The sequence below is a fragment of the Myiozetetes cayanensis genome, unplaced genomic scaffold (genome assembly GCF_022539395.1).
Source record: "Myiozetetes cayanensis isolate MyiCay16 unplaced genomic scaffold, myiCay2020 scf12, whole genome shotgun sequence".
Classification (NCBI taxonomy): domain Eukaryota; kingdom Metazoa; phylum Chordata; class Aves; order Passeriformes; family Tyrannidae; genus Myiozetetes; species Myiozetetes cayanensis.
The window spans coordinates 8,216,814-8,229,913 of NW_026086826.1; the positions used below are offsets into that span (position 1 = coordinate 8,216,814).

Sequence of the window (13,100 nt, forward strand, 5' to 3'; positions counted from 1 at the left end):
GGTCCTACCTTCAATGGCTATTCGCCTTTTGGGCCAGTTTTTATTCTCTCTGGTTAAGAGCTCCTGTACCCGTATGCTGATGACATATTCCTCCAAAGCGAATTCCAGTGTGTAAAACTTCAACAGTTCCAACCACAGTTGCCCCAGTGAAACTTGGTGAGGGGTTTTGAGTGCTAAGAGAGACTGAAAAACACGGACAAGAATGCTCAGCTTCAATAAGAAATTATTATTCCTCTTTTTTTCCCCTGGTTCCACTTAAGGTTTAAAGATGAAAAAACAGGGATAAGAGGTAGTAAACAGTTTTCAATGAAATAAAGCCATGACTTACAATCCCGTGTTTCTCCTTTCCATTACTTTGGTTGTCCACTTCGGAGCTTGCTGCCTTCTTGCCACCACCTTTTTGTTGTTCAACTTTAGCTTTACTTTCTGCTCCAGCCGAGTTTTTTGCTGCACCGTTTGTTGGGGGTTTGTACTCCCACCTGACGAACTCATCATCTTCCACACCCTTCAGCTGGTGGTCATCCGGCCTCTTGGAATCAAAGCCTTCAATCTAACAACAATTAAAGTGGCTCTGAAACAAGACTGTATGTAATACACACAACCAAATGATTTCATCAAAGGTAACACTGACAATTATGGTATTTACACCCCTCAAGAGTAGCTGGTGTCAGAGGAATAAATTCAGAGAGCTAAAGAAGAAAATAATTGCCTTTTGTCTAAAACACAGCATGACACAATTGCAGGGGCTACAGCAACTGCCTTTTTAAAGAAGTCTTCAGAATCATCAAGCATCATCTTTGTGAGGATTAATTACCAATGCATTTTATTTACAATTTTCTTTGGCAATCAAATTCTGCACGTTATGAGCTTGCAGAGCACAGAGATGACGTCAACAATTTAACAATAAGGTTACTATATCACCAAATCACTTACCCAATTGCCCAAATAGGATGGTAAAATACGTGGTTTTCTTTGTTGAAGAAAAAATATCACCATTAAGGCAAAGGAATATGAGGGAATGCCACCTTCAGCCTGACAGTCAATGTGGCAGAGCTGCAAGAGAATAAATAATTACTTCTCTGATGTAACACCAGCATTTTAATTTATGACCTATTATAAAAAGGACAAATACCAAAGAAATGTGAGAAACAGAGTGAAACAGAAAATCCTGTCCCTCCGGAACTGCAGTCACCATGCCACGACACACGCAGACAAAATACAAACTACAGGAATTCCTACAGTGCCTTAAGTTACGCTATTTTATTATACATTCTTTTCTTCAGTTCCACCACATTTTGTGATTGTGGGACGTATTTATGCTTCTCATTTCAGTCATGCTTCTAATTCCAGCTATTGGCTCTGTGTTGCTGTGAGGCAGCACCTCTCGTAGGGAGATGGGGTGAACTAATGGCATCAAATATTTCCTACAAACATATTCATGGGACTTACACATGAAACTTACACATATTCATCTGCTTCATACATTCTATTGTATGCAGTACTTAAAGAGAAGAAATGACCATCATTCAATGACTTACTCTAGCCCAGTAGCGGAAAGCCAAAACCAAGGGGATAAGGACAGGCTCCAGTTTTCCAAGAGCAGCCAGCAGGTCAGTTGTAAGGCAAGCCACGTCATTCCTAGCACTTACTTTACACGTCAAACCACTGCAATTACAAACAGATAAAGGGTTATCACTCTGTGGATACAGATGATGCCTGGGGGAAGGTGGGGCATCACACCCACCACAACAAAAACATGAGCCAGTGTCTCCTTGTGTAAGAATCTGAATTTCTGAAACAGAAGCTACAGAATATAATTACGTTTTCTTTACTGTTAACTCATCTAGAACTTACAGAAGTTCATTATAGCTAAAAATATAAAACAGTATTAAGGATTTGCTCTAAGTTCTGCCATTACTTAACTGTGCTATCTTCCACGATTCAACCTCCAAGTATATTGTCTACATGCCAAACACTGAAACAAATAAATAAATTAATACTCCAGACTTGTGGCATTTTAAGAGTTGGTTAAGTTCACAAAACAGCTCTCTAAAAACTTCCCTTTTGCTTCTCAGAATAATTATTTCTATCCTCTTACAAACACAGGAAAAGATATGCCCACCCTTGTTGCATTTACTTGCCCAGAGTTTCAATCCGAACTTCCAGCCAGTCAAGCAATCCTGTTTCATTTTGGAGGTTGCTGCTTCTCAGGAATTTACTGAAACTGTCAGATGATGTGTCCTTTCTGGCAATGTGGATCTTATAAAATGTTTTTAAAGCCTTGGCTTAAACTGCTGGCAGCAATTTTAAATAACAACTGAAACCCATTCCACTTTTCCCCCAGTTAACTCGAAGTAGAACACATCTTTTCAGACTCCTACAACTAACGAGTTTTATGGAGCACAAAAACAAAGGTAGCTTTCTTTCTAGATTACACTTCCATGTATGAGCAATTCCCTCCTAACAGGGATGTTAGCTCAGTGTTACAGCAACACTTCTTGTCAGCAGTGCAGGCAACAGCTGCTGTGAGGAGCAGAGCAGAGCCTGGTATGTCCCTCAACCCCCTGTGCAGTGACAGTACCTTTTAACATCTTTGCAAAAGACAACAGGGACTTTGGCATGGAAATCCGACTCCACATCTGAGTAGACAGCTAAGCAAGGAGAAAAAACAACACTCTGTTTCAAGGCTTTTTACAATTTTCCCAATTCTGTTTTCAAAGCTATTACAGTTCTACCACAATTTTTCAGAAGTGCTGCATAGCTAACCAGCAAGCAATATTTTCTGGTTACTGCTGATGCTCACCACCAGTATCAAAGAGCCAGGCTGTGTTCCTGACAGAACAATGAGGTTACAAGTTCCAGAAGGCTTGTAAAAATTCTCACTCATGTTCATGAGTGGAAAGCAGCTTTGGAGTTTACTGTTCAAAATTTCTGCTACAAGAAGTTTTTCATCTGGCATTTAACACTATTGCCATAACTTCTGGCAACCTGAACTGGACTAACTGGGCTGCCGTTCTCTTGCTGCAGCTTCTCATCTTTCAGTCACACAAGCACTGGTATTAATAAAAATCACATTCATAAAAACAGCTCAGACACTGATCCATCTTTTTAAGGTTACAAAAAAATTAAGCATGAAAACCTCTAAGCAGTAGACAGAATGTTAAATAAAAATGAGATGCAAAAACTCACCACTGTTCTTCAAGATCTCAAGCACCTGGATGAGAACATCTGGCTGACTCATCTACAAAATCAGAGCAGGTCCCATTATTCAGACTATCCTATTTTAGTTTACACTTTATTTAAAAACACTTGAGTGACACAATGAGTAACTCCACGTTCTTTCACAAAAGTGAAATCAGGTGTCAGTATTAATGAAAAACTTGCACCCTGAGAACAGGTACTAATAAATGTATCAGCCAGCTTTTTTCCAGCCCACAGCTTTTCTAGTCAACACTTCTGTTCCAGTTCATATTAACAGGCTCCATAAAGTTAAAACAAAACACTTGCCATATATTCAACAATTTCCATGTCAACATATGCCACTAGAAATGCACAACACCACCAAATTTAATGTCAGTGCTTTCCCAAGGGTTTTTAAAGATTACAGTTTTTAAGCGTGTTTTCTTTTCTCCCCAGAAATCAGCTTAAGTGGTGTTTCAAAGATAAGCATAAATAGATCAAAGAAAGGCTAAAAATTAGCACCACCTTTAGGCTTTTGTGCACAAGTGCCATGGCACACCCCATGAAAAAGGGCTCAGTTCTGCTTCCTGACTGCAGGATCCTTTCAAAATGCCCCAAGTATGACCCCAAACAGGTACCTGGAACTTCACTCTATCACACACAGTCACAAAAAAGGGCACGTTCAGCAGCTGTGCCTCTAACATCCTGCTAATATCACATACCAACAGCTTCAATATTTAAAGGTAAATCATACTGGTCTGCAGGAATTTTGTACTGGAACCTGTAAATTGGGATGTGGTATTTCATTGCAAGTGACCAAGCCACAAAAGGAAAAAATGTCCCTTCTAGCCCCAACTTTAAAAGAGGGGAATCAAGGCCTACAAGATTTTACATCTGAATCACGAGCCCAGGAAAGCACATTTATCCAGAGTCAACTATTTTCATACTGCTTCAATGCTTATTAAAAAAAAAAAAAATTAGAAAAACTAAGATTGTCCAGAAAAAAACAACCCCAGAATTAAAGTTATCTAATAAGCAATGTTAACTTTATCCATAGCACAGCTGACATCAAACCAAAGATGAGATGCTTTGTGATGTTCTAACACCATAAGCCCCAGGAGGAGATGAAGGCAATGGAGTTGAAATAAATGTTGATGACCTTGATGTAAAACAGTGTCAGTTAATACAAGATAATACCCACACACCTTAGGGGGGAATTTGATATCAATGTTCACATCGCTGGTCTTAAAAGCGAATCTGGTTAAACAGGAGCCATACATCCTCAGGGAGCAGTCTGCAGAGAGACAAACAATTATTTAACAGCTACTAAATACAGTTTTCTTTAGTGGATGATGCAAACTTTGCTTCAGATACTGCAGCTCACAAGTGGCACTCCCAGAATAATGAACACTGAAGCCCTTCCCTGTGAAGGTCAGTCATTTCCACCACACACATCCCAGGAAAACAAATCATTCAAACACTTCAATTCCATGTCCAAGTTGTTTTAAAGGGTTTTTTTTGCAATAGTTCTGTTTGGTTTTAATATAAAACTACCCATGAAATAGTAATAACTGTCTCTGTCTCAGTGCAGGATTTTTTGTAGAAGCTTTTGTTGACTCCACTCGATTCCTCTGCAGCTCTGAGCCAATTCTAAAACTCTGTTCATCTCATCAACAAGTTTCTGTGCACATTCATTATGGACCATGCACATAAAACATAACTTCAGTATAATCCCAGGCAGAGTCCAGGATCCATTCCTGTGTTTGGAGTTAATGCAGTTCCATACAAAGGTGCAGAACAAATCTGAACTAATTAGGAAGCACCTTTTCAGGAATAACATGAGCAATGTCGTTCCACTCCATACACAGTAATTTATCCCACTTCATGATACAATTTTTGTAGATGAAAACTTTCCTGTAATATCTATTAGGGTCTCACATGTTTAAAACAGCTGAAAATTGAGACTGTTCTCAATCCCTCCCAAATCCAACCCCTGCTCAGGGTGGGGCACCTAGAGCAGGTTGCCCACAAATGTCTCCAGTTGGGTTTTGAAAATCTCCAAGGATGGAGAGTCCACAATCTCCGCAGGCAACCTGTGCCAGTGGTCAAGCAGTCTCACAGCAGAAAGGTTTTCTTGTATTTTTAATCAGGACCTTTATGTGTGTTTTGACCAAACTCTCTCAATCAGAAAATTATTCTTAGAAGAGAAAATCAATCTTACACACAGAGAGCTTCAAACAAACCTATTTTCCACTCTTTAGAAACCAGTCTCCTCTCAAAATGAATGTCTGTATGGTTAATAATAATGATTTGAAATTATTTCCAAGGGCTTTTCATAATAGTAACAATTTTTGCATAGTTCTAATGTGAGCTCAAGAGAAAATTATGCCAGAGCATTCCATGTTTTCTACTCTGTGCATTAATTCAGTTTTTCCTAATTTACAAACTTAGGAAAACACATTCACTAAAATATTGTTGAGTCTGAAAAGGAGAACAACAACCTGTGATTTACTGTTACAGACTCCCCTTCCACTACCCCTGCACCTCCACAGAAGCTCATCAGTCCAAACAAGTCAGTCAGACAAGTAACAGTAAAATAATAGTTTTTCCTGAGTATTTATGTTAAAATGTTATGTAAAAAAGCTTTGTCTTATGCTATTTAGCACCTTATATTCAAACATGTATTTAACAGAGCACCTGAAACTAAAGCTGATCATCTTGCAGCTAACAAAATCTTTCTTATTGATGTATTTTCATAGAGTAAAGGGGAAAAAAGAAGGTATTTATAAAATAAAAGGACAGTATAGAACAACACCCAGTTTCAATATACACGAAATAAGAAGCCTGAAACATTTTTGGCAATGAGATTAATATTTTCTTCTGTTCAGCTGAACTAAACACCAAACCACTGTTACCATAATGTCAGCATCACCACAGCTCCAAAACTCTGCTCTCAAACTCCCAGTCTGTTAACTACAGATGATAGGAAATCAATGCAAAGAAGTAAATGTCAGATATTATCTTGCTGTTGGATGATCTCACCACTTTAAAAAGGATCAATAACTTCAATTAATACATATCAGAGAAAAGGACAAATGAGCACAATCATATTTTCCTCTTTTTGTATGTTTGTTAATTCCTTTAAAATCAACTGCATATCTTAATAGTGTATAATATCAAGACAATTTAACCCCAAATTCATCGATTCACCATTGATGAAGGGATCAAAATCTATGTAAAAACAACGAAAAATTTTCCCCGAAAGGAAAGGAAGAACACTGATACCTGGTAAAGGCTGCTGAATAATTTTCTCCATCTCATTTACAATCTCCTGACGAATTCTGAAGTCCTCATCTGAGATGCCCTGCTCATGTGCTGCCTGGATGAGGGTAAAGCTCAGAGCAGCCAACTGTGCAGGAGAGGGGGGTGGCAGGGCCCGCAGCTCGTTTTCCTCTTGCTTTTCCTGTGTAATTATTGGATAATACAAGTAATAACTAATATTTGAAGGAAAAAAGGTTATCTCATGCTACTGTATGACATCAGAGCACACTGTTTCCTGTTTGTGTGCTCCTATTTACGTGGTGTCCTGATCAAACACTTCCGAAGGCAGGAGCTGTGCCCAGCCCAACCAATCCGACAGTGTGGCTCCCAGAGTGGCAGCAGATGCTCAGGATTTAAAATAGAGAATGGTGTTTCACAGCTGCCAAGTGGGGGGAAATCTGCTGTGTTCCCTTCCTGAGCCACATTTTCTGACAGTTCTGAAACACAATTCAGCCACGAAAATAAAAAGCCGTAATTGTTCCCATGTAATAAAACTAACTGAGCTGCAGAAGTCGCACGGATTTCTCCAGAGTGGATAGTACTTGAAGGAGAGGTATCAGAGGCAGGAAAAGTATTCCCAGCTCCAAGGAATTTTTATAAGTTCAGTCCTTTTGCAGCTTAAACAGCTGGTGCCAGAAAGCACTGGGTTTAGTGCATCTAATCCAACAGCAAGAACATGTCAGGTGCATCAGGTCATTTGGGACTAAGGACAACAATCTCTTGTTTCATAAATTCACCAACTAAATGAAATATGTGACTGACAACAGAAATAAATAATAACCATAACATAAAGCATTAAGAAAATACACAGTACAGTATGAAAATGTTTGTTTAGTTCTAGGCTGAATCTCTCAACTCTTCTGTTCTTAATTGAACAGATTCCGCATAAGAAAGAATATGGGCATTTTTAAAGGGTTTTTTTATGTTGCTACTTTAGGATTTTTCCTGAGTTGGGAAACCACAGCTGCTGCTGAGCTTATTTGATAGTTATGTATCTCCTGGAGCTGTACATAGGATATTTTATGCAGCAACATTCAGACAGTTACATTTGTATCACTATAATGGGGCACAGGACAGAAAGCCCTTTGGAGACCAGTGTTAAACACCCAAACCGCTCCCTGTCCCCTCCCTGTCCCCCAGCATTCCATTCAGCAGCAGAGAAACCCCATCCCTCAGTTCTTATCTCCACCTCCAGATGAAAAGCAGGGCAAGGAAGTGTTTTTATATCAAACATGGGGCTGGTTCATTCTTTTTCCCCATGATGCAACTTAGCAGACATTTAGAGAAGCAGAATCCTTTACCAATATCAGTGAATACAAAAAGGTTACTTTTGGAGATGGAATGGATTTCTGGCACCCAGAGTGTGCCAGGTTAGGACCTGCACACTTTATGGAATTAGAGCATTAACAGCAAACAGAAGGATGGTAAGAAATACACAGGAACAGGAGAAAGCAATTTGACCAAATTTTGGGGAATGGTTGTAGGAAGATTAATTTTAACCATTTAAATCACAAACCCCAACACACTGGGGAATTTGGAGCTCTTCATCAGCACTTACAAAAATGGGCTGGCAGGAAAATCTGGGCACTTGTTATTGGATTTCATGCATGTAAAAGTTCTCTTGAGCAAACCACACCACCATGGTGTCTGATAAAGAAATTGCTTTTCTCTCTGTAAGCCTCAGAACTGCTTTTCATATTAAACACAGTTATAAACTCCAGCAGATGAACTGTCTCCCTCCATCCTGTGACTACTAAACTTCACAAGTCAGACCAAGTAAAAAAAAAAAACAACAAAAACCCAGCATTCCCAACCCCATCTCTAGTCCCCAGAGATCTTATTACCAATGACATTACTTTTGGGAAAAAAAAAAAAAAAGAAAATCTAATTATATTGCTACATAATATATATATTTCTCACTTAAGTTACCTTGCCTTCTGCTACTAAAAGTATGATGAACTGCCCACTGCTCAGAGACACTAACTCTGAAGCAGTGACCAAAAATGTTCTTTCCTCTCTGCCTGGATAGATCATGAAGCCCTTCCTCTCCAACAGAAAACAGAAATTTGTGCATCTCTGCTCAGCACACAAACTTTCACCTTAATGAACATGACCAAAGAAAACAAACCACGTAACAAAAACCACATATTTAAAGAAAAGAAAAGAAAAAAAAAAGACAAAATAGCCCGAATTTAACTTAACTTACCATTATATTTTTCTTATGCCGTTTTTCTTTAATATGCTTGTGAGCTCCCTGGATGTTTTCAATGTGAACTAAGCAGAGCTTGCATAGATACTGACAGTTGGTGTATTCTGGGGAGCGCTGAGGAGAAAGGGCCAGAGATTAAAAGAAAATATTTCTCCCAAGAGTGGCTGAAAAACCCAACACTTTGAATACTTTGAATAATAAACTGTATGTAACACTTTTAAAGTCAAGGTGCTTTGCAAACATTCATTATTAATCTTCAAATAAAACCAGCAAAAATGGTTTTTTACCTGTATGGCAAGTGGGGAAAGCAAGGAAAGGAAGGGAGATGACTTAAATATGATACTTCTCAGGACATTTTAGTGAGGGGTGATTCAGACTGGAGAGTTTATGCTTCCTAAGGCTGACCTAAAGGCCAGGAAACCATTCCATTGTCAGCTCAGGCTGACAATAAGTGGATTTAACCAATCCCAGTGTTTACCCTCCTTTCTGTGAGGAGAAGATGGCAAGCATTCCTCATGCTACCTGCTCTGTGTGTGCTGACAGCTGGGGGGGTTGGCAGCACATTCCCAGCACTCTGTGCAAGGGCTGCAGGTTTGGCCCGTTAAAAAGGGAGCGAGGAGGAACATCACCACTCACTAATGACGCTGAACAAGGTGTGATCTCTCATGTTGTTCCCCTTTGATGAATAATCTGGGATGCCCAGAACTGGAGAAACACGCAGAACAAGCACCTTTTTGTACAGACAGGCTGGGAGAGGTGGAGTACAAATAGAGAGTGGCCACCAGGGAGATCCAAGTCTGCCAGAAGCAGCCAAACCTCCGGAGATGATGGGGAAGAAGGGAGATCACTGCTCTCAGAGTCCAAGAGAGGATGCTGGGGAGTTTATTCAACCAGGAGAACCATTAAGATCCACTAGACTTGAAGGCAGAAAAGGGGAGGTGTTGTCTGCAATTACCTCCCTTTCCCTGGCTCATTCCTGCACTTGTATCTTCTGACACTACTTCATGTTTTCACCCCAGTAAATACATCTGTATTTACTACAACCAAAAAGCAGATGTTTAGGCAGTGACACAACAATGAATGAACAGAGAACACCATTTTAAGACACTAAGGTAGACCACAGGTCAGTTAAACAAATTTTGACTTACTATATGGAAACATAAACCACTGCTAAATTTGGGCAGGTTTTTCCACTTCATGAGTTTGACCTTTTGCTTTCGGAAAAAAAAAAAGAAAGTCTGATACTCTCTAAATGCAGAGTAAATACCAATGTAAAATAACACTATCATTATGTTTTAATTAGTAATTCTCTTCATCCTTACTTTCTGTGAGGCAGATACCTAGTAAGATGAAATTAAACATCCATTTGGGAGGCAACTGATGGACAGTTACACTTGGCTAGCTGGGAAGATTCACATATTTGATACCTGATGACTGAAGCAGTTCAATAATATTTTACCACTCTTCTATAATAAAATGAGCATCAGCAATAAAAGTATTTTAAAAATCTGTGTATTTCTTTACAATATTGATCTGCTGTATTATGTCAATAGATGTTGCCAGAGAGGCTGAATCATGTAACAACTTTTGTTTTGCCCTTATTGTAAAGACTTTTTTAATCCTCTAGTTATGCTTAACTCCTCTGAAAGGGGCAAGAACTCAAAACAGCAAGACGAAAAAGTTACAGACTCCAAGCTGAGTAAGACAGATGCATCCAAATAAGCCAGGTCTCACGAAATTTGTCCTTGGATATTCAAGGAGCTAATCTATAACACAGCCAGCTGTACTTTAAAGAACTCACAGAGAATGGGAAGGTTCCAGATCACAAGTAAAGAGAAACTTATGAATATCTTTAAAAGGCGAAAGGAGATGAGCCAAGGAATTAGAGACCAGTCAGAATTAGCATTCAGAAAAATACTGCAGTGAATTATTAATAAGCACACAGGGACAAAGGTGACAACCTGATCTGCTACAAACAAACTGTATTAACCCAAACTTAGGGTTGCTTTTTTACAGTGCTTGCAGAAGCAGCAGCAGATGTTGCATCTTGAATTTTACCAAGTTTTTGTCACTTGTCACAGTATCAGCCTCCAAAGGAGACCATAAACACTATCCAAATAAAGAATAGTAGGGTGGGAGCAAAGCTGCTCAGAGAAGTGTCCTCAGAGCACACACCTCAAAGCATGTGCCAAGGATTTCTCAGCAGGGGTCCTTGGGGGTCAGAAATATCCCCACTTTTCTGCAGACTTGGGAAATGCAACAGAGGGTGTGCTGACTACAAATGTGAAAGACACAAACTTTAGGAGGGGATACAGAAGATGTAAAATAAGAAAAAGTTCAGGAATTACAACAAATTAGAGAAATGGAATAAATAAGCTGCCACTAAATAATACCACAGCAAAGTATCATTCCTCCTTAGGTATTGCCAACTGCAAAAAATGCAGGGCTGGGAACACCTGATGGATCATCTCTGAAGGAAAGGTCGTGGGGACCATTGCTAGTCAAACTACAAGCCACCATCCTATTGCTGCTAAAAGAAACAAAGATGCTCAACAAAAATGCCACCTCTCAGACAGATGAAGTCAGCTTTCCTCTCTGCATGGAAGACTGAAAATGGCATGGCCAGTTTAGATACCAATGACACAGTGAGTGTCTGTAGAAAGGCAACAAGAATGAACCACTAAAAACCCCCAAGAGCAGTGAACAAAGAGAGTCTAAAGAAGGGAAGACTGGAAGAATGGTAATGGAAGAATGGTAATGGTGTGCAGATGGTGTGAAAAGGAAGTAATAAACTTACAGTTATTTTCCTCAGACAACACAAGAGGAATTAAAACACTAAAAGAGACAGTTGAATTAGACATTTAGAAAAGCTTCTGGGTTGCCCACACTGACTTGGGTGTTGTTTCACTGGAGATATTATTAAGAGCAGTTTAGATGAAGATCTGTAAGTGGTCATCCCCAATATAAGTGACTGGGTCACCAAAGAGAGCATAAAATTCTGCTCAATCCTGCCTTCTGAGTTTCCAGGGAACCAGACTTTACCAGAAAATCTTATGTAAACAATGGAACTGGAAACCTTTAGGTCTGCAGAGTTAAAAAATCCTGTTCTACAAAGGCTACACGTGCCACAAAAGGAACCAGAAGTTTCCAATCCCTATCATCAGCCACAAGGACTGACCAGTCAACTCCCAGGGATAAATCTTAGACCATCAGGTGATTTGTTCTTCAGAAGAGAGAAAAAGAGGCTGTAGTAGAAATACCACCCAACCAAACCATGGTGATGATAATGAGAGAGGACACACATTTTCTTCTTTATCTGATAAATAACCCAACCTACTTTCTCAAGTCGGGAGATATAATCTCTTTCCAGCCGTTCCTCGGCTTGTTTCAATCCCAGTTGCTGTTCAACTGTCAGATTGGATTCATCAAGACCAGCAGTGGTTTCTAAATAATCTGCTTCCAAAGTATGTTCTTTTGTTGATTCAGAATTCTTGATTTTACCTAGAGAAAGAAACAGTTACTTTCTTCAGAATAACTCACAGAGAGGAAAAGTGAAAATTAGATAGGAGCCAAACACAAATCAGAGCTACATTCCAGTTTTTTTTCCAAAGGCTGGCCAAAATCACCTTAAATGTTAGAATCTTTCCATTATGTTAACTAGTATTTTAGAGAGACTTCAGAGACTAGTCTGCTACTGAGAGTGCTATCAAAAAGAGTTTGAAAAATGGTAGTTTAATTTTGTGTTTCAGTCATAACTTCAAAGTCTCTTACTAGGGCAAGAAAGGGGCACTTTTTGTTATGCAGAACAGAGTGTGACACCCTACTGGAACAGATATAAGAAATATTAGGCATAAAATTATTGTACACAACACATTTTCAGGGAATAAATCATAGAAGTGCCCTAAAGCCATTCACCCATGTGACCTTACAGAGTCAGTCAGCAGGCAGTTCAGGCCCTCAATTTGGAAGCTGCTGGAGCTGCACCTGAACACACTGTGACACCTCACCACCCCCAGCTCTGGAACGCTGCTGCTCCCAAACCCAGGGCAGCTCCCAAGGGCCAGTTCCTCCAGATGCCTATGGATTGGTCATAGGCCACTAATCCGCACAAACATCGACATCAAATTATTCCTGTCGTTTTTACATAAGCAAAAGTGAGGGTTATTTGTGCTTTGTTGGTTTTTCTTTCCTTTCAGGTGAGATTTGTGCCCCCAGAGCAGTGAGGAATCCAGACTGAGTAAGTTTCCAAGTTCTGGTTTCTCAGTGACAGATGGTCCCCCCAGTATATGGTGGTGGTGGTCTACAAACAGCTGACTGAGCACGGGATGCTGCCACCTCAACCTGGTTTTCCTGTTAAATTTTATTAAGACAACTGAAAAAACACACACTT

The 13,100-nt window shown here is 39.6% G+C and overlaps 1 protein-coding gene across 2 annotated transcripts in view; it reads right to left on the reverse strand.

Annotated features, from left to right (window-relative positions):
• The window catches only part of TUT4 (terminal uridylyl transferase 4), a 42,111-nt gene that overhangs the window by 19,531 nt on the left and 9,480 nt on the right, over nt 1-13,100 (reverse strand). For both annotated transcript variants that reach the window (XM_050306504.1, XM_050306503.1), the window contains 10 exons: nt 12,048-12,211; nt 8,708-8,824; nt 6,466-6,643; nt 4,386-4,474; nt 3,190-3,241; nt 2,582-2,651; nt 1,539-1,665; nt 934-1,053; nt 329-550; nt 9-183 (listed from right to left, as the gene is read on the reverse strand). In XM_050306504.1, coding sequence (XP_050162461.1) covers nt 9-183; nt 329-550; nt 934-1,053; nt 1,539-1,665; nt 2,582-2,651; nt 3,190-3,241; nt 4,386-4,474; nt 6,466-6,643; nt 8,708-8,824; nt 12,048-12,211 — 1,314 coding nt within the window. The remainder of the gene's footprint in view (nt 1-8; nt 184-328; nt 551-933; nt 1,054-1,538; nt 1,666-2,581; nt 2,652-3,189; nt 3,242-4,385; nt 4,475-6,465; nt 6,644-8,707; nt 8,825-12,047; nt 12,212-13,100) is intronic.